Below are 20,296 nucleotides of genomic sequence, written 5' to 3' on the forward strand. Positions count from 1 at the left end.
CCTGACCTTTTTTATGCTTTTAGAATTTAATTTAAAATGTCTAAGGGTTAGTGAGGGGCTGAGGACCAGCTTACCTCTTGCCCCCCATCATCCTCTCTCCCCCTCGCTGTCTGGAGGTCTGTCAAGCACCTAACTCTAATCACAGCCAGCCAGCGAGCCTCTACCCTGAGGGGTCACGTGGGCCAAGTCGTCTAGTGTCCTTCCACAACTAATAACAGCTCTCCATCATCATCTCTGTCCGTCTCTCTGTCTCTGTGGTTACCCCGTAAGCTCTCTGCGCCCGTCTGCTGGCTCGCTCCCGGCCGTTTTCATGGAGCCCAGCGGACTGAGAACGATGGAGCGCGATGATCCGGCCGAGAATATATGTGACAGGACGCTGTCAGACAGTGAAAGAGAGACAGAAAGAGTGGGAAACCTTTGCTCTCTGCTTTCTAGAGAAATATGCTACAAGATAAAAATAGACACTCCCATAGAGGTCTGTTGGTTTATTAATGAAATCAGATCCAGCTCAGAGCACAAATATCTACAAACACCAAATCTGATAATGGAGAAATAACAGGATGAAAGCAAAAGCTGTGTGCGCTGTGTATTAGGTCAAATCTATATTTGTTCAGTCAATCCTTCTAAATATGGACAGTGAACAAGCAGACCAAGTGGCACCCTGTCCTTATCCAACAAGCTGTGAACACAACATCAATCAGGAATCTGCCTGTTTGCAACCACCAGACACAGAACAACATTCAATTGGAGTCATGTTTGTGTCTCTATTTTTAGCTCTGTTTTTGTCTCCACCAACCCATGAGAAAAATGTTTTGATATTAAGCGGCATTATGTTCAATAACCTGTCCTGACTCAGCTGGATAGTGCTGAGCAGGTGGTGTACAGTAGCTTTTCCTCTGAAATCAGCTGCCTGCTGCTGCTGTTCATGAAAACAGTGAGACTGAACCAAAACACTAAATCTGTGGCTTGTGAAAACAAAACAATGAGCTAAAAGAGGCTAAAAAAAAAGCTCGAAGAGCTGAAGTTAACTGCAGAGCTGGTGATAACTCCTCATTAGTTCATCACTTCGAGCGATCTCTTTCAAATCATTTGATCCATTGTTGATACAAGAAAAAATACTAATTAGTGCAGCTTTTAATGTGTTTTTTGAATTCAGTCAGCGGTCACTGATCTACATCACAGCTGCCAGGGAACTTGTAGTCACTGACTTGAATCATAAGTATCTCATAAAACCTGTTTGCCTCGTTCAAAGGAAAACATGCTTACATAAACGAGGAGATGCATGACTTGTCTATTCGCACTGTGGCTTTGTGCATCAGTAGCGAGATACAGGCAGATACCATTGTGCACTCAGATGCTGAGAACTGCTTGTCAACGCTTGCAACATAACACTGAGATATGATCTATTTTTACCACCTGTCACTCATCTAACACCAAAAACTAATTAGTTGCAGAAGAGCCTGTTTTAGTCAGTGACAGTTGAACTCACGCACATTTATGAGGTGAGGGTGATATCAAAGTCATCCCTGAACAAATTTGCACAGGTCATTATCAGCGGTGTGTTGTGAGAGATGTTTAATGGTAATCTGTGATTTGGAGCAGCAGCAGCAGCTCGAGCTGTTGCCTATTAAACCTGTCTTGTACTTATTACATCTTAGAGGTAAAATCCCATAAGGCCCCAATGCAGCTGTGATTACAGTTAATTATATTATTGTCAAAGGAGGCATTTTTGTTTCTTGCTGATCTGTCATCTACAGGCAAAGCCAGTGTTTTCTCGCTCTGTGTTAAGTGAAAGGTCCAATGATCTCTTATGTGGAGCTTCTTGTTACGTGAGTCAGTTTGGGTGACTGTGTTAAACCGGTCAAAGCCCTGCGGTGGACAGGACATAATCACCCACCTGCAGATAACCATGATGGAAGCTCTGAAGCCGTTCACATTATTATCATCTCAGAAAGCTGCTGTTGCATGGAGGAGCTGCATCTTAATGAGCTCAGAGCTTCACCACACACAGAGACACAACAGGGAAATAAATATGAATAAACCCAAAAGAGCTTACTGGCCCCGGACAACTTCCACTCTGAACAATGAGTTTGTAAGAGCTGTAAAAATGTGCACTGGTTTCTTAAATGGAGCACGTCAAAGTCTGCTTCCATTCGACACAAACCAAGAATTCCCTGTACCCACATAGACTTTCACAGCTGATAGGTTCACACTTCATGTCTTTCTAATTCACTGACACAGTGGTATATATATATATATATATATATATATATATATATATATAAATGTGTGTGTGTGTGTGTGTGTGTTATATTTTCAACATGGTGGAAAAGAGTTGAAAATATAAAGCCCTGGTGTGGTATACGGCCTTTCAGTGTGGTTGACCATTCATAACTCTTAAATGAGAAACATGCTCCATTTTACCACAAAAAGTGTACGCTCGAGAGGCTGGAAGCTCTGGTGGCAAAGACAGAGCCAAACCTCGCAGACATCATGTGTGGAAAAATGTCACGAGAAATAAGAGTTAAGTTTCCACACTCTGAACAGTTGGGATGAAAAGTAAGTTTACAAACAGATGCGTATGTGGAGAATAAGCGATGCCAAAAACAAGCTCCCACACAGTGTCAACACTTATGAATTCATTAAAAAGTGCGTTTTGATAAAACAAACTTTGTCAGGCATTTTCACTGCATTACATGCTTGATGATGCTGTTTACTGTCTGCTGTCTTCTATCTGTTTTACATATTTCTTTGGGAATTTATCCCCTTTGCGGTTATTTAATGTTTCTTCTTGTTGTTTCTGGGTACTTACTGAAATGATCTTTCATCTTATATATATTTGGTCTTTAAAATGTGTCTCCTTCCCTCTCTCTTTCCAGGTGTTTTCTTTGTTCTTTTGGATAATTGATTGCTTGATCCCTGTGACTGATTGATTGTATGTACACATATTTGCTTACTGTAGCTTGCTAAATGAAATACCTGGTGAAGGTTGCTTGACTGAAACAAAGCTATTTGAGCATGCACTAATCAATAGTTTTATATTAACAATTAATTAAACAAATGTGTGGTCTGTATAGGGTCTGTGTAATTACCCACAAATAATTATCACCTGACTCTATGGAGCACTTTAGTGTCTTTCGGCTCGTTGTTTTGGTTCTACGGGCCGTAGAACAACTTCAGTCTTGGTTCAGCTGGTTTATTTGACAATGTTCAAATATAGTACAAACAAATACAAGCATATAAGACTTTGTCAGGGATAATGCGACAAATTCCAGGTCCCTGATGTTCCATCTAGATTGTGGCTCAGGCCACATTTTTCTGTCCAAACACAAGCAATAACTGCTCAACCCGAACAGGCATTGTGTTTTTTAAGTCCAAACCCTGGTGCAGTTAATGTAGGCTGAAGCACTGAGTTTTTGTTACCCTGCACCCGATTGTAGAGCCTGCATCCTGCACCGCATGTCACTGCAAGGCTGATCCCCCAGGCCACTCCCTGTCACATCTCATCAGAACCCCACACGTTTTACATTTTACACGACCAGCTGCTTCATTATTGTCTGCATTGACGACTGAATCAAAATTCCTCCTGGCTGTTGATGTCCCTGCACATTTTCCCCGGCTATATTTTCACTTAAGTAACTTGAATCCACCACATCAACAGGCTAGCCCTGCTGACTTGCCTGAACCAGACCAGTTCAGGAATTAGTGAAGACGAAAATAGAGCTCAAAAGAGCCACCTAGTGGCCAAAAAACAAACAACCAATGAATTCCCCTTTAACAAAACTACAATAAGTGTGGACAGGGGGCAGGAGCTTATTTTTTATATTATTTTGATTATTATTTATTTATTTATTTATTTTGTAGATTGTTATGTGGAGATGAGAATAAATACTTGGTACAGTACATTTGATGAGTGTTGTTATTCAAACATTGGGCCTGTCCATTGATGGCATGGGTGGGGATCAGAGTTGTAGTCTTGCAGTGGTAACATAATGCTGCTTTCGCTGAGTTGCACGACGCCACACTGCACAGTATTAATCAAGCGGGAAGTTGTTGCCACCATTTTTTCAACTGGCATATCTGACTTTTTCAATTGTGTGTCCAAGCCAGCAATCACAGTGAGTCAAGCTTCCTAATGACTCTCCAGGCTGGCCACTGGTCCCCGTGGCAGCCTCTGGAGCCAGCCGTGGCCCGGGAGGAAAGATGATTGGAAAGAAAAAGCGATGTAGGTCAGCACAAACGAGGCATCTTTTTAAAAAACCTGTCGGATCTAGGTCTGGAGCTCATTCACCATTTCCCTGGCTGCTGCTTGTGGCTACGAGAAGGGAGCTGATTTGAGACAGCCCGTGAAAGGAAAGCGGGGGGACGTCACAGCGAAGGTGACAGTGAGTGGTGGAAGGGGAAAAAAAAAAACAAAAAAACAAAGTGTTCCTGAAATCATTAAAAAAATTCTTTTGACTTATTTCTAATTTTGAAAAGGACTAAAAGGATATGACTGATATCACTACAGGTTATTTATGTCCAGAGCATGATTTACAAAAACAGCAACTCCCACTGGATAAATCTGAAGAAGCAGAAGTCTATTCAAAGAGCATCAAGCCAGTCGAACACTGTAGATGGCTCCATTAGTTGTATTAGCCTGTGCCTTGAGGGGGGCGGTGGCCGAGTGATTTGTCCCTGTTGGTTGGGAGCGCTGAGTGGGCTGACATCAGAGTCTAGCCCTCATCCATCATGGGACTTGGGACCTATATTGTGTTTCATGGTCTCCTAGGGCGAGTGTATGATCAGCGAGACCCAGATATAGTATGTTTATGGAGACACACTTCCTATCCAGGCCCAGCTGGTAACCCTCATCCCTCATGTTCTCACCCGTCCGTCCACTTCCCCTCCTCCGCCCGCTGCTTCCCATTCCTCTTCCCATCCCCTCATCAATTTCCTCTCTGCCCTCTGTAGCCCTCATTTTGCTCCTCAATAAGACTTTGTCTCCTCATCTCTCCTTCATTCCCTCTCCCCTCTGCCTTTTCTCTCAGTCTCCCCACCACGCCTTATTTAATTGCATCTATTAAACCTTTTCTTTCTTATTTATCTTATTACAGTTTTGTCTCCTTCTCTTTCTCCTTTTCCATTCCGCTGTCTCCTTACTCACCTAATCCTCCCTTTCCCGAGGGTGTTGACTGGCGTTGTGATGGGATGATGTCAGAGCAGCGCTCCTCTGTCAGCACGGATGACTGTCAGCTCAGCCAGACTCATTGCTGAACGTCAGAAAAAGGAATGAGATTCCCTTGTGGGCAGTTTTCATGCATTGGTATACAGTGTATTTGCTCACACACCCATGAGCTGTCTGTAACATCCCCGTATCGCCTTTAAATGTCTGTGTTTCATACATACACACCAAAGTTTAAGACTTATCCAGTCTTAGTTGAATCTTATTTAATTCACCTTAATGATAAAAGTCAATATTATTTCATATTGTTTTTTCATGTAAAGCCAGCTATGAAAATAAATGCAATAAATCTTTGTCACTTTATAACTTATCTCATATCCTAAGGCCGGTTAACTTAATTATTTTGGCATGACTTCTAGAAAATGATAACTGAAACTGATAGAGAGTAATACACCAATAAAAATAGCTTTTTCCAATGAGCTGTCTGATCCACTTCTATAACAGGCTGAGTTCTTCTATGTGTGATCAGGGTTTACTCAGCTCGCACACAGTGGACAGCTAAACTAAGCATCTATGATAACATTTTTTTATTAAGTCCATACACGCAGACATAAAATAGTGAAGAATTTTTCCATTCAACCCGTCTCTTAGAGTCTGCATTTCTATACTGCTAATTTGTTTTGGCAAGAAATGTTATGGCAACGTTTTGTCAGTGAAGGAAGTGTTTATACTACATGTATCTCTAGGGATAGGGGGGAAGTCGGGATGGATGATGGGTGATGAAAGCACATGACTTTGATTCTGAAGATTGACTAATTGACAGATTTTGTTTATGGCTCAGATCACATAGACTTGACTATCTTAAGTAGGACTAATGTGCTGTGAATTCTGGGTAAATGAAGACTTTTGTCGAACTTAAGAACATGGCTGAAGGATCAAATCGCTCAGCTGTCCTCACTCCAGCAGAAAATATTTGCCTTCTGGAAGAATTCAGCAGTTACAGGGACATTTGTCTTGAAAAGAGTGTGTGACAATAATTATCTTATCATAAAATCACAATGGAGTGCTGACGCTGTAGCAGGGCCCCTAGTTTGTATCTGAGCCTCAAAGTCTCAACAAAAGCACTTTGGTCAGGGTTAGGAAAGATTCTGGTCTCAGTTCAAAGCAAGGTAACACATAAGGTCGATTATTCACCATTAAGTAGTTGCTTGTTAGTGTGCATGTTAGTAGCATATGGGCTCTTGTTAGTCATTAGGGTTATTAATGGTTAGGGTTAGGTCATTAAGATCATAGTTCATGTACAACAACTTCCTTACTTAGAATCAATTAGGACTAATTAGAAGATTATTGAGGGAAAACTCTTAATTAATGACCAAGTGCTGTAGAATATGGTCATGCAGAATAAGGCATTAAGTATCTTATAATGACTAATAATGAGCCTGTATGCTACTAATATGCATGTTAATAAACAACTAGTTAAGGGTGAATATGTGTACCTTAATATAAAGTATGACTAAAGTTTATAACACGTTCTGTCTCATGCTTCAAGTCACTGTCAATTTTTTACATTAAACCAAAACAATCTTTCACTGAACATAAGCAAGTGCTGTCAGTGCCTCACCATTACCATGAAGCTCGATCATCAGCTGCTACGAATGGATGCAAAGGAGACATGTGTCAGCTAACATTTTGAGACTGATATGTTTATTAGGAACGTTTCCTCATTATGTTGTTAAAAAATCGAATCCAGTTGGCACTGTGTTTTTCCCAAAGCATATTTGCTGTTGCACATCAGTGTAAATACTGTAAAGATGATTTTTAAGCGACATTGCTCAGTGCAAGTCAGGAGGTTATTTGCCAAATAACTTAAAACATCTAATTTATTCCTGTAACATGTAATACAAACACAACTTAACTATAATATTCTGTTTAGATGAGTTAAACAGAAGTACACACAAGCATGTTTATGTGGCGAAATGCTTCAAATGCATTATTGAAGACAGATAATTTGAGACAGATTCTGCTGAATGTTCTGTTGCTAAGCCTGTGCTATTTTTTTTTTATTCCCCTCAGTTCTCACACCTCAGACTGGTTATATTTAGAAAATAAAAACTCCACGCCTGCTCCATAAACTGTGCAGACAGATACTTAAGCCCCATCTCTAAGCAAACAGATGGCGGCTAGATGTGCGTGCATAAGAGACATCCCAGAGTATCCTGTGTTCCAGCCATGAGGAGGCATGCAGCAGGATGATATGGTGCCAAAGAGTGAAGATGTGGTTCTTCACACATGTGAAAGCACAACCATGCTGATTCAGTCTTGTCATCCAGTAAACTTGAACAGGTTGTGTTCTGAATTTTCTCTTGCTGACACTCCTCTGCTTGAGTTTTCTGGCTCCTCCTTTCATTATATACATGGTATGCCTTTATCGAAGCTGGATGAATGAAGCATGTACTTTTCATTTATTCAGTCTTTCTTTATCAATGCTAAACAGACTTTCCAACAGACAATGTACATGTGACATAGGAGGAGATAAGATTTCTCTGCATTGTCCCCTGGGATGTAACGACCTGCTTTGTCCAATTACAAAGAACATGTCTTATAACTGAGTTCCAGATTGAGGCCATGAGGTCAAAAGTCAGGGTTTTGAGTTTCAGAGCGTCAGATCGAAGTGGTCATTCTCCAGGGACGTTGCCCCCTGACCTCCAGGAGGATTGCGTGTGTGCTCATAAGTTGTTGTTGTTGTATAGACTCGCTGGTAGTTTATTTGCATTTCTCTACCATTGAGAAAGTGCAGAGTGAGAGATCAGAGCTTGTGTCAGTGTGGTGATCCAGCCTGTTTTATTAGCAGGGGAAAGAATGTAGCTCCATAGTTCCTCATTTCTGCCTGTTGTTTTCAGTATCATGGCTGGAGGTTGTTCTTCACTTTTTATTTTTTTGTGCATTTATGAATCAGCCATTTTCAGCATGAGCTCACACATACCCAGTGGTATGTGCTGTGGTGTGTTCGCGGGGTCACGGGGGGTTGGAGAAGTGTAGGTATGAAAAGTCAAAGAGTGCGTTCCAGGAGTGTGTTTCAAAGGCTTTCTAAATGTTTGGTCCCTTTGCCCTGTGGGCTTTTTGCTATTTTCAGTATATGCCCCTCTCTGTGGAACTTCCTTGGATTTTACTGTCCTCTTTTGAAGGCTCCTGTTACCATGGTTACAGCAACCCCCGAGTAAAATACATGATGGTAGTGAGTACAACCTTAAGTGGGAGCACACATTTCAGTAGTCATGGTTACAACAACCTCTAAAGAATGAATTATGTAACTAGTGTTGTGTTTTAGACGATATAGTCACTGCAAGCACAAAGCGGAAACTCACAGCTACAGATATTTTATCCTTCTGTTTGAATCTCAAGTTTGTCACTGTGGCATCATGCATGGGCACTAATTTTTACTGTTAGATAATGGCAGAAATGTTGATGTTTATGTTTAGCTTTGTCATGCAATCAAAATAACTGCTAATAAAGAGAGAGTGGAAAGAGAGTGATTCCTCTTCCTCTTTCCTCAACCTCAGAAAGGAGTATTTCTGCAACACGTCTCCGTCGTTTCCTTCACATCTCTGGACAAAAAGCTAATGTGAAGATGTTATCACGTCTGGTCGAGACATTATGCAGCACCAGTGCCCTGCTGCAGCCTGAGTGTGTGTGTGTGTGTGTCTATATTTACAGTACATGCATGGATAAACTCACCTCACTATGGCACCAAATTGCTCCGTGTCTCACAGGCATGTAATTGGTGATTCAAGGATGCAGCAGCAGGTCTTTATTTGCCTTTCATGTCACCATACATTAATCTGTGCCGGCTATGACATGCAGACACCACAGCTCTACTGTCTAATATAAATCATTTGGGAATGCAGCACGTCTTGATGAAACTAGTGTATAATTAAGCAAATTTATCTCTATTAAATGTGCACGTTTCCCATTCTCATTTGCCGTTTTTGTCATTTTGGGTAAATAAACAACTTATCGACTGACAAAACTGCTGACGCATTTCGGCATGAAACCTGCGTCAGAGCACATGACAGCAGTGAACTGTGAATGACACCTCATGCAAACAAGAAAACAATTGCACTTGTACACCTGCAAGAAAGAAACATGAGAAAAAGATTCAAATAAGTACCGGAAACAAACACTGAATCGCTGTCCTTTTTAAGGCAGAGCACCAAACTAAAATTCAATACAGGAGAAGTTTCCCGTCATGTACTCATTACCTCTCCTCAAATATGACACACGGATGTCGTCACTGTTACACACATCAAATAGGACGTATTGTCACATTACTACAAATGATTTGGTTTAATTTGGCTACTTCATAATAGTGGTTTTGTCTTCTGTCAGTTAAATTAGTGAGTTGACGCTGACTAACGATTGAAATGAATGAAATGTACCTGTAGCCTGAAGTGAGCGTATTAATCTGCTTTGATTTGCCTTGTATGACTGGAATTAAACCAGTTTGACAACAAAAAAAAAGTTAGACTTCAGAGTATCTGCTCTGTTTGTTTATTGTCTTACAATCTTTTTCCCTTTGATTACTACTACTGGTAATAGACAGTCTTTACAAATGTATGCAAATGTGCAAAAAACATTCAGACTTTCTGGCTCACAGACAGAGCAGTGAATATGCGTATAGTTCAGAAAAAAAGCATAATGTATGCAGGCCTGCATTAACTACAAGTTTTATATGCACTGTGTTGAGGTATTGCATGTGCTCCGCATGGCTGAGACGATTTATAGCCGAATATTCACAGTAGCACAGCAGAATGAAATGCAGCTCTCCATTGCAAATATTGGAGAAAATTCCCGGCTGTGTTTATGTAAGGTTCTTCAAGATCCGTGTGGACTCTGCTTTGTGTGTTGGGTGTTGATTTAGGGGGGTTCAATGGGCTGTCATTGAGTCAGCCCCTCCTACAAGTAAGCGTTTATAGACACACAGCTGACAGCCATATATTATGTGCTCTATAGTCAAAGTGGGGAATGCCTCTGAAGAGTCTTCCACGAACTGCAGTTGAACTGTTTAGAGGGGGAGACGGTGATAAAACAACTATGAAACAACGTATCTTCATCGTAAGAGCTTTGTAAAAAGCTTTAAGCTTCAGGTAGTGGCTGTTGTGCCATAAACTCTGGAAGGTAAACAACCAATCAGGCATAACAACTGTGAAAAGGATAATGCGTTTTTTTTAATTCCCACACACTGAAAATGTTTGAAAGCATAAAGGAGACAAAGTACCAACGGATTACAAGCAGGTTTTAAGCATCTGCATACTGATTTCGATTCCATAGTGAATATGTTGAAAATAACCTTTTACGATGCCAAAAAGGAAGAATTTTTTGACCCTGAGAATTACTGATGCAGTAATTCTTTAAGCATTCCTGCAAAAAGCAGAATCCTTTACAGACGTACACAATAACAAACATATAACAGCGAATAATAACAACGGCCTTAATTCAGCTTCTTACAAGCTGCCTGGAAGAAAGACACATCATCTAAACTGCTCCGGCATGCCTTGTAAAGTGATCAGCTGTAATACCATGTTTACTCATTTTTAGTGAATGGGCTAAATAGGTAAAACAGTGGGTCTTTGAACACACAGCACCACAGTACAGGTGGGAGTTCAGTTCGCGGCACAGCGAGACAGCCAGGTGTTACGTGCGTGACTGCCATGTGTTATGTAATTATTTTAAGGTATAACGCATTGTTCCCTGGTGTGTTAGTGGCTGATATTAGAAGCTGTAATTGGACATTCTTAGCTCTCTCTGCGTGCATCAGTTAGAGAGCTAATGTTTCGGATCTCTCTGTCAGCAGAGACATAAACTAGCAAGCTGCGTTTGGGAAGCAACTGAAACAGAAAGCATCACATTTTGAATTAAGTCTGCGCTGCATTGTTGGTGCTCTGACCTGCAGATCACAGGAAATAAACGCAGAGTGACGAATCAATTCTTTTCTCTTCCACACCACATCCTTTCCTCCACCCCTCTCCATTTCTCTAGTTCACTCTCCCTTGTCTCTTTGCTGCACAAACGCTGTCCGTCTCTCACCCCTCCTTCTCCAGCCTCCTTCTATTTTGTTTGCCCATGTAACGTGTCAGTTTGCTTCCTTTCCCTGCTTTAGAGCATCCGACTCTTTACCCAAAAACCAAACCCGGTCTCATTTTGTTTGCAGGCTTTTATCCTGTCTCCTCTGTTTCTCTTTCAGCTAATGCTTGTGTGTGCTATTGTGTGCGTCTGGCGATGTCTCAGTCTCACAATAATTTGAGTCTGTAACCTCACTTTGTTCATTCTGTTAATCCGTCGAGTCTTAACAAAGACAAATCCTCTCCTTCACTTTTTCTCAACCTCTGTGCACAGATAAGTCCTCAAATGTATCTTCCCTTCTCGGATCATCTTTCCCACAATACCTTCATCTAATCTCGCTTTTGCCTTTGTGTTTTACAGCTCACCTGCTCCATCGTTCACTATTTCTGTCTTTCTGACTCTTTCTGATTTTTCTTCCTGAGTCACATCTCTCACAGTGATATGTGCTCATTAGTCTTATTTGTCAGTATGCCTAGACTGGTATCAGATGTTTGTATTCCCTATTGACCAAAATTGTTACATAATATGAACCAGGGGCATTTATTTCCCTTTCTAGTATTTTAATATTTCCTTTTTATTAGTTTTTTGCTCCAAGGATCATCAGTCAGATGTATTATTGATTATTTCTAAAGGTCTTGTTCTGTAAATTTGGTTTCGGTTGATGGTATAGTTTTGTGGATGGATAATTATGGGTGCGTGAAGCGCATGTTAATTTATTCCACAGCCTTTGTGGCTTAAGAGACGTGGCCAAAAGTATGTGGACTCGAACATCTAGGGCAATAAAGTGATCGTTTGCCATGTTTGGAAATTCTTAGCAAGAGTCATGTGAGATTGATACCACTCTCATGCTGCAGAGACAACAGGTCTCCCTGCCAAGACAACCTCCTGCAAAGCTACAGCTTGTCAATTTTTTCACTTTGGCTTTGTACAAATTAAAATAATAAGATATAATGTGTAAGTTGTGTGAGCTTTGGAGGAACTGGTAGGCAAATTCTGCTACCTTTGGATAGAGCCAGGCTCCCTGTTTCCTCAGTCTGAACATTCTTCATGCTATGCTAAGCTAAGCTAACCAACTGCTGCTGCTCCAGCCACATGTTTAGCGTGCAGATGTAAAAGCTGTATTGATCTCATTTAACTCTGCAAGAGCGTGAATAAGTGTATTTCCTAAAATGTTGAATTGGGTTGATTGGGTTGAAGTCAAGTTCTTCTACACCAAAGATTTCTTTATGGACCTTTCCTTGTTCTGTTGCTTATACTTGGGAGCACATGCTTTAAGACATCATTGCATGCTGTAACATGAGGGTTTCTCTCCATTGGAACTGAAGGATCAAGCCCAAAGCATGAAAAACAGCCCCAGAACAACAGTGCACAAAAGTACATGGACGCCAGTGCTGTACATGAGCATGTTAATGTAAACGTGTGTGTTTGTGTCCATTTTAACAGGACCCCAGGTAACAAACCAGGCAGCAGCCCCAGAGGTCAGACCCCAGACGAGACCGGACGCCGCCATGATCCCAACTCCTCCGTTTCTGACCTGGCCAATTCAGTCACCAGTGACATGCTCATGGTAACATACAGTTTCAACACAGTATATCTGTAGCCCCCTGAGACACATTTATTGATACACCACCAACTCATCTGGACTCTCTGTTCTGCTTTGCTGAACTCGTCTATATTAAGAGCAGGAGGACTGCTGTCAGCAAAGCCTTTTAAATCATAATTAATGAGATGGCTGAAAGACTTGAATGATGCTTCCAGATCATCTAATCTAAAATGAAAGTTACACGCAGGCTTTGAGACAAAGAAGTGGAAGATGAGTCAAGGTGGGGGGGGGGCTGAAATCATCTAAAAAAACAAAATCAGACACTAATGTTTCACAGTGACTGGCTTTATAACCTTACACTTGCTTCCCTGCTACTCTGCTGACGTGCTCACGCCAAAGCTGCTGCAGCTCCTTCCTCCACGCCAAGCTCTTCCTCTGAGCTCTGTTGCTAGGTTCCTATAAAAACGGACAACTTGGTGAAATAAATGCTGATTTATAAGTACTGTTAACTGGCACTTAAGCCAAAGTGACTGACATTTGGGGTTTTGATTAAGTTACAGTTCGGTGTTGCAAGTCAATTTTCTTACCACTTGTTTCTTTTTTGTAGTTTTGGCCATCACTTCTCTCAGTTTTCTAAATAATTTAACTTGTCAAATTAATTGCTGAGATCTGGAAACATGGCATGTCAGTTGGGGAGAAACACCTAAGCATTCAGACAGTTGCGTGGGTTTTAAGCCAAGCTTATTTGAAAGGGAAAATATAGGCATTAAAATTATTTCCAAAACTCTCTGTTGTAAACTTCCTCACATGATTACAGACCAACCTACTGGTTTAAAGCAGCATTAAGTGTACATTCAGCTTCTTAGCTGAACACCCATAGCTGGTGATGGAGTGCCAGAAAGCGTAACGCACTTCTTGCGGGAAAGTTACATATTGCAAGAACAGGTGTTTGAGGTGTGTCAGTGTAGCATCGTCAAAATTATTTTGAGGTTGTTTTAAGGTAGAATATTTGTATGATGGTGCTTTAATTTTGTCCTACCTTGCATGCCAGATCACAGCGGTTAATTTATGTTTTGATTTCATAACTGACAGCAATGATTGCAAAAGCTACAAAATTAAGACTAAAGTTGTGATATACCAGACTTATGCTTTGAAATTATTTTGCATGTGTTTACATTTATTTGACTACCACCTACTGTAGAAAATACACTGTGTTGGTTCAGGGGAAGACACCGAGAAAAAGAAAGCTGGCACACTTCAGTTCAATTGAGCGAAGTCCGGGTGAGAAGTGTTTTCTTGAGGTCTTTCTTCGCTGAAAAAGTACTGTCTTCATCCCACCCGGCTCACCTCACCCACCTGTAGAGCATCACAGTTGGCTATCGCCATGCAGTCTCTCAGCTAACTGAAACATACAGTAATCACCACCCTGAAGTGAGACACTGGGAGGGGATGGGCCGCGCGTCTTATTCAGCGAGGTTCGGTAATTAGCTGTGAAAGAACACACAGTGCTGTGGGTGCTGTGAGAATATGGCAGAGATGGGTATGAGCAGTAATTATGTGGGTCTCGTGGTGTGTCTGAGGAATTCACAGTGGTGGTGCTCAATGATAATACTCAGTCTGTACAGTTTTGCCAAAGGCGTCTATATATTACACAACCCTCCTTTCATGCTGAAAATACCCATCCAGCACTTTTGAGCCACTTGTGCTACTGTTGGAAAGGCAACGGCAGACTTTATTTCATAGATTACTGACAAAAAAGGATGCTGAGAAATGGCACTGAACATCAGAGTATACATACATCCAACCCTTTCAAGCGTTTCAGGTGATAGGGGTAGGGGGAGGATGGATGGGGGTCCTGTCAGCATCACATGGGTCCCTCTATCGCTTTCATTTTTTGTGATGCTCACAGAGCCGTGGATAGTGTGGGGTGAGTGTGTCTTTTCCACTGTCTTCACACGTCCACACATTTCCAGAGTTTATACATATGTGCTGTATTTGCTTAAAAGATAAGTTGGTGAATGTTCTCTTTTTTCTTGTCAACAATTCCCATGAAACTATGAAAACAAGCAATCCTTTAGTCTGCCTCTCAATACTTTCTGACTTTCTCAGCCAAGACCTTTGTTCCTACATGTGAGTCTTTAAAAACTGGTTGGGAACATGCCTTTAATTAATTGAATTAAAAAAAAAAAAAAGCTAAATTATTTCCTAAAACAGCAGAGCACTGTCGCTTTTAGCAAATATTACTCAAACAAGAGTAAATAGTGCATTTGTTAGGGACTATTTTCAGCTGCGGATTGATATACATTTTGTGGGCTATTAAAAATGTACAGCAGAAGGATGACGTATATGGGTTTGACTCGTATATAAGCTACAGTGGCCATGTTTACTGTAATGAAGGAACATGTCAGCCTGTGCAACATGTGGCAATTTTTTGAGTTTATAATAGCTTTTGAACAACAATGGAGGCCAATGGCACAGAGGAATATGATATATCTGGCTTTAGCAAGACAATACTTGATCGTAGAAGAAGTTAGTTTTGGTCTTAATAATGAATTTGTTAATTGCAAAGAAACATAGACACCACCAGGCCATCCTTTGTGTTCCAAGAGATTTTGCATCTACTGCACATTGGTTGTTTTTAGTTTCAGAAAAAGAAATTAGAAAGCAGAATTTAAGAATTGAATGAGAAGTGAGGATTCTGGGGGAAAAGAGAGAGCACCCAAAGCATAAAATGGGGAAAAGCAATTTAGGCCAGCTGTTGGTTAGAGGACTGCATAATGAAATGTGATCATATTCAGCATGGAGAATGAGGCCGAGCAGCACCATCAGAAATATGTGGGAGAATATGGAATTGGATATTAAATTTTTGGAACTGCTCCTTGAGTAATGCCCCAAGCCCCTCCACCATCAGATAGCACATTTTAAACTGGATTTCTCTCCCTCCCTCCGGGCCATGTCACCAGCAGTCGGAGGGTCTGTCTACCAACAGATAATCTGCCTCTCATCTCCACACAGTCATGGATGCTCTCTGCCTTTATCGCACAGCAGACAGCGGCCATGTGGCATGTGGCACGACCCCTAGTTATGAGCTGTGTCTTTAATGTTGAAGTGCAGAGTGAGTTTCTCTTGTGGATTGGAGTTCAGGATTCCTATTTACTGTGATACTACCTGCCAGCTCCTCTGGAAGTAATTAATATTCTTGTGAACATGGTGTTTGACCCAGTGGTCTGATAAGATTGGTGCAATTCTTATGGTACTACACTTTGAATACCCTTATACAGTACATTTCCAGTTCAGGTACACCTACGCGAATGCAGTTTCATACAGCATTCCTGCTGTAAATCCTACCTCCATGAGGTTATAATGTTCAGAGACTGCTGAGGAGGTGTCGAGCCTGACACCTTATTCTTGACCTTTGACAAAACAATCTCAACTCAAGGTTCACTCACTTGTTTTGCTCTGGAGCTTTCGACTGTGGCACGCTGTGGCACCACTGACTGAGTGATGCACAATGCACAGCTGTGATTTATTGAATCTATAACATGCAATACATTGCATTGTGGGATTGTAGAAAGTAGGGTATGAATTGTGCATGTTTCATACTTCATGTTGATTTATGTCAAGTTCAGCCTTTACAGTAAGACAACATGGATGACGACAGTTTGAGCATCTGTTGCTCTGCTGAAACCGTGAAAACAAATTGTTCTGTCAGCAATTTTGTGGTCATTTTGGAGGCTGCAGCCTGTGGTGCTGCTGATTGTACTGAGAGGTGTTAAATATTAGAAACACCTTGTAGTTTAAAGCACTATAGCTGAACAGCACCACAAACTACATCCATCAATAAAATGGTAACTAAGTGTGTCTCTCCTGGTTCGCATTTAACGTACCGCTGAGATGAGTTCATTGTAACGAGGGAACGTTTTCTCCTCCAAGGATGTAGGTGTTAATCAAACCTTGTTGTGCATATCTAATGTCTTGTTTCCAAACATAGTAATGAATGAGCAATACATCAATAAATACAATACAGCAAAAATCCATCAAAGCACCTAGAGTTGAATAAAAATCTGACTTTTGTCTCTTCTCCCTCTTGTATCTCTTAGCTGTCTCCGGGTTCGGAGGAAGATGATCATGAGGGTCCAGTGTGTGAGAAGCTGGGTCGTATTCAGTTCAGCGTCGGATACAGTTTTCAGGACTCCACCCTCACTGTCAAAATTCTCAAGGGCCAGGATTTGCCTGCTAAGGACTTTTCCGGCACCTCTGATCCGTTTGTCAAACTCTACCTGCTGCCAGACAAGAAGCACAAATTGGAGACCAAAGTCAAGAGGAAGAACCTGAACCCCCACTGGAACGAGACCTTCCTGTTTGAAGGTTCGATGGAGGAGGCTTTTCTAATACATCAAACATGAACTTAACAATGTTCACAGCACATGCAGGCACTCTTAAGCTATTTCTTTTCTGTGTGCATCTCTGTGACTTATCAGGCTGTATTTCTTTCTCAGGGTTCCCCTATGAGAAGGTGGTCCAGAGGACTCTGTACCTGCAGGTTCTCGACTACGACCGCTTCAGCAGAAATGACCCCATAGGAGAGGTGTCCATCCCCCTCAACAAACTGGATCTGGCCAACATGCAGACTTTCTGGAAGGAGCTGAAACCATGCAGCGATGGCAGCGTGAGTAAGAAGGAAGAGGGAGGGAGGAGGGGAAAGGAGGTAGAGGAAAGAGGAGGAACTGGGGGGAGAGGGAGGAGGGGAAAGAGAAGATGGGACAGAATGTAACGGGTGATGTCATTCCTGGCTGCCGTGATGCTCCCAGGGGAGATGTGGCAGCGTGCTGGTGGGAGAAGAGATAGAAGGGAATATGGAGAGGCTGACAGGTAGACGGAGAGAACACCAGCAGCCAGAGGAAGAAACAGAAAAACACAGGAAAAACAGAAGGGAGAAAATTGTGAAAAGGGGATCAAGAAAGTAAACAATTCCACTGTTGTTGTGTGTAATTTCTCTAGGGGAGTCGAGGGGATCTGCTGGTGTCTCTGTGCTACAACCCCACAGCCAACACCATCACTGTGAGCATCATCAAAGCCCGCAACCTCAAAGCCATGGACATCGGAGGCACTTCTGGTATAGAAGCTCCTTCATCTTGCATGTCCTTTTATTGCTGCCCTTCTGCATCACTGCTGCTTCAAAATGCAAACGAGAAAATTAGTTTGTTTTTTTTTGTTCACCACTAGAAAATGACATTAAATCCATGGTAGCACACCAACTAACACTGCATCCAGTTATGGCAAACAGGAATGAGATATTGTAAACAGCATGCAAACTGGCACATTTCCCTCTCCTCAGACCCCTATGTAAAAGTGTGGTTGATGCACAAGGACAAGCGTGTGGAGAAGAAGAAGACGGTGGTAATGAAGCGCTGCCTGAACCCTGTTTTCAACGAGTCCTTCCCCTTTGACGTGCCTGCCCACGTGCTGAGGGAGACCACCATAATTATCACCGTCATGGACAAGGACAGGCTCAGTCGCAATGATGTCATTGGAAAGGTATCTCCTTCCCTCTTCTTCGGCTACGTCCTTCTTGTTCTTCTTCTGACAGACCATCAGCAGCTGATCACTGAGCCAGTCTCTACTGACCCCTGCTGGAACACGCACATCAATCTTCTGCATTGCAAATGAATAGATATGCAACAAATGAGAAGAATTCCAAAACATACTGAGTGTTGCTGTTATTTAGACGTACACCCGTGACCGATAAGCATGGCATGCAGGCAAATGCAGGTGCATGCTCTGATATACAGTCACCCCCTAAAGCGTGCATTTTCCATTTTCATTCATGCAAAATGTAGAAGTGTGCCCAACTTCCCTCAACGATAGCCGGAACGTCGCTTTTGGTTTTGATACAGGACAAATGGCATTATTGTCCATTTGTTGCCTGAATGATTCAGCTGTACATTATTTGCTTGTCTCTAAGAAAAACACATCTGTTGCTCCAAGGAGAAGATTGGTTAATCGAAATTTCTCAAGGGTCTGTTGCACAAAGAGAGGCAAATGAACCCCTGAAGGCTTAGGTCGCTGTGTTATGCTGTGTTAAGCTGTGTGTTGCTGTATTTTTTAATTGGTTAGTTAGTTTAAGGGTCTCTTGTTTCCTAATATTTTCTCAAAATCTTTTCTGAAAAAAAAATGTAATTTAGTGCTAATTATACAGAACATAGAGACAAGTTCTCAGAGTTATTTTAGTTAGTATTGTTTTGAGTTGTGGTCAGTTTGTTAGTCACCTGCTTTCTGGAAACTACTCCAATTTAAACACATATAAATATTCAGTCATTATTCATTTATTATAGGAAATCACAATACATACCTCCATATACATTTAGCTGTGAGGTTTCCTCCAAACTCACATGTTTGCACATTCAGCTGACCTTCTGTGCATTGACTAAAAGAGTTGAGGCTACACTAGCTCAACAGAGTTTAGAATTGGATTAATTGGAATTAATTCATTGGAAGTGTACCAATTTAACTCCGACTCTGCTCGAGCTGTAATTGTTGCCAAATGAATTTGTTCTTTTCAGGAAACTTATTATTAGGAATTTACAGACCCGTGAAATAAAGCATTACCTTATAGTTTCTGCTATTGCATTATTTAATCCACATCAGTTTTATCCCCTTATTGATTCATTCATCAGTACTGAACTCAACTAACCACAGCAGCCACCAAGTCCTTGTGCATACTCCTTGTGGAGATGTATGCTCGAGAATAGAGCTCTTACACAATTCATACATTTATCATTTCTGCTGGAATGCTGCTAGAAAGACTCCAAAGCTCAAATCAAATCCCTGTTCCCTCAGACACTGGAGGAACAATCTTTGCACTGTGCACTGCATGGGTGAGCTATTATGCTCTCTGTCATTCATACACATCTACTGTAATTGCAGGTGCTACATCCTAACCATATATATTATCTGCCTACGCACAGCAGCCATGATATGATTCCCATATACCGCACTCATAAATAGCCTGAAACTAGGACAATGAAAACTCATACAGCCTATCACAGATCAGGAGTTTCGTTCTACATGAGAATTACTTAAAGACTCAGTGTTTGATCTTCATTAGCGTCAGCATTAGCCTTCCTCAGAGTATTTCAGCAAGTGAAATCTCCTCCTTGCACGGCTCTTTTTGTGCCCTGGATTTGAGTTAAATTCTGATTAGTGTGGCAGGCTTAGTGGTGAAAGCAGAGCTAGACTTAAGTAAGGTTTTTTATATTTTTCACTTTATACCCCACTGCTCTTTTTTGGAGGGGGGTCTTTACAAATACCATTAATCTCTATGTGACATTACACGTGTTACACTGACTCTGTCTTTCTCACAGATTTATCTTTCATGGAAGAGTGGCCCTGCAGAGGTAAAACACTGGAAAGACATGATGGGTCGTCCTCGCACTGCCGTGTCCCAGTGGCACGCTCTCAAGGCCTGA

General features: G+C 41.5%; 1 protein-coding gene across 1 annotated transcript in view; it reads left to right on the forward strand.

The window, feature by feature from the left end:
- The window catches only part of syt7b (synaptotagmin VIIb), a 136,593-nt gene extending 116,297 nt beyond the window's left edge, over window positions 1-20,296 (forward strand). The window contains exons 10-15 of the mRNA XM_041939807.1: window positions 12,728-12,851; window positions 16,928-17,195; window positions 17,327-17,496; window positions 17,829-17,943; window positions 18,166-18,365; window positions 20,192-20,296. Coding sequence (XP_041795741.1) covers window positions 12,728-12,851; window positions 16,928-17,195; window positions 17,327-17,496; window positions 17,829-17,943; window positions 18,166-18,365; window positions 20,192-20,296 — 982 coding nt within the window. The remainder of the gene's footprint in view (window positions 1-12,727; window positions 12,852-16,927; window positions 17,196-17,326; window positions 17,497-17,828; window positions 17,944-18,165; window positions 18,366-20,191) is intronic.

This window comes from Chelmon rostratus, chromosome 1 (genome assembly GCF_017976325.1).
Source record: "Chelmon rostratus isolate fCheRos1 chromosome 1, fCheRos1.pri, whole genome shotgun sequence".
NCBI classification, from domain to species: Eukaryota; Metazoa; Chordata; class Actinopteri; order Chaetodontiformes; family Chaetodontidae; genus Chelmon; species Chelmon rostratus.